This window comes from Rhagoletis pomonella, unplaced genomic scaffold, assembly GCF_013731165.1.
Source record: "Rhagoletis pomonella isolate Grant_MI unplaced genomic scaffold, Rhpom_1.0 Rhpom_scaffold_00010, whole genome shotgun sequence".
NCBI lineage: Eukaryota > Metazoa > Arthropoda > Insecta > Diptera > Tephritidae > Rhagoletis > Rhagoletis pomonella.
In genome coordinates, this window is record NW_023458564.1 from 18837160 (window position 1) to 18838942 (window position 1783).

At 37.4% G+C, this 1783-nt stretch overlaps 1 protein-coding gene across 1 annotated transcript; it reads right to left on the bottom strand.

Moving 5' to 3' along the window:
- Positions 1–5: 5 nt before the first annotated feature.
- LOC118746527 (N-acetylgalactosaminyltransferase 6-like) lies at positions 6–1483 on the bottom strand (the record flags this gene model as incomplete). The annotated part of the gene is made up of 2 exons (XM_036480373.1): positions 1086–1483; positions 6–711 (listed from the first exon to the last, which is right to left on the bottom strand). Coding segments are annotated over exons 1-2 (1104 nt in total), but the record flags the coding sequence as incomplete, so codon positions are not given.
- Between the last annotated feature and the right edge of the window lie 300 nt (positions 1484–1783).

Sequence of the window (1783 nt, forward strand, 5' to 3'; positions counted from 1 at the left end):
TAGATATGTCCAACTCTCGAGCAAGGCGCATCCACAAGCTCTCCACCACACATCCAAATCTTGAAACTCAGTTCGTATTGTTCGCCTCCCCAAATATCGAGACCCTCATCGTAGCCACCCAACTCCCAGAAAAAATCACTTGATATAGCAAATAATCCACCTGCCATAACTGGACTCTTAAATGGTTTAGTTCTGTCTTCCAAATCTTCCGGCAATAACGGTAAGCGTTTGTAATAAAACTCCCAATCAAATGCGCCACGAGCGCCTTCGTCTTGTGCTCTATACTCAAAATTACTATGATCGATAACGTCGATAAACGGGCAAACCGAAACTCGTTTATTTATTGCTATTGGCTCCAATAGCGGTGGCAGCCAATTGTAGTTAGCTTCAATATGTGAATCCAAAAATATCAGTACTTCGGCTGTGGCTCGGCGCGCACCAGCCATTCTTGCACCAATCAGTCCAGTACGTTGTTTCAAGCGCACTATTTGTACTTTAGGAAAGTTTTCAGACACATATTGCTCGATTTGTTGGAATAAGTACTCGCGATCACTAAAATCGTCTACTAAAATTATTTCCTTCAGCAATTCAGGAGGCGAACGATTTACCACGCTGTGTACGGCGCGCATAAGGACACCCAAGTGCTCGTTGTAGAATGGAAGAATTACGCTGACTGAAGGCAACTTCGCCAAATATTTCTTTATTTGGCACCTAAAAGATAAAACAAAACACTTCCGCTTAATGCAAATATCGTTCATTACACTCACCCATGATTTTATACTGACTTGAAATTATTAAGAAAATTATTATTAAAAGAAAAATACTTATATTCTATGATAATATCGAAAATTCCACAGAATTTTCTGTAGTTAAGTTTAAGTAATTATTTAACTACACTTTAAAATAGATAAGCTAGCAGCCCTATATCACATAAATTTAATTAAAATTACTGTTGTTGGCTGATTGATTGGCTGTTGATGGTGGGTTAGGTATACATAGAGTAATAGCAGCCAATGTCAAGGAACCTATTTTGTGGTATTAATATTTTACACATGACTGTATTTTAATGATAAAATCAAACTCACCCTTTATAGCGAATATCTGGAAGGGAACGATTTACGGAAATTGAGTCGGAAAGTAGAGCATTGAAACCATTATCCAGAGACATTTTCAGCTCCAATTCTTTCTGTGATTGGTCTTTTAGCTCAGCACGCTTTCCTTGTTCGCCGAGTCCAACTCGTTTCTGATCACGCTCCATAGCCAAGTAATCATGCCAGTCTTTTTTTAGATCAATTGCTGACAATAGCTGTTGAGCCTCAAATTTCAAATGTGGTAGCTTTGGAACTTCAACTCCACTCTCTACGCTCTCTCCTAAATTATTGTAACTCAAGGATATCCAGCTTGCGATTAAAACAGACAGAGTCAATGACATAGTCAAGAGTATTGCAACTTTCCAAGCCCATTTTATATTTTGTCGACGCATTTTGGTGTACGTTACGAAATTTCTTAAAAACTTGGAGTTTATGTCTGAATACGTTGTCTAAACGCCAACGGCGCGAAATAACTATTCAAGTGCCAACTAAGTAGTGTAGTATCAAAAGAATTTTTAAGAGATGGCAAGAAATAGGTGACCCACATTATTAAATGTTTGCACATATGTATTATGTTATAAATACATATAAATTTTTGCATATATTACTCAGGTGGATTTGTAGTATAAACTTTAGGAGAAAACATACTTAACGAGCAAGTGAACTTTGCATAAACCTTGACCCATTTTTTT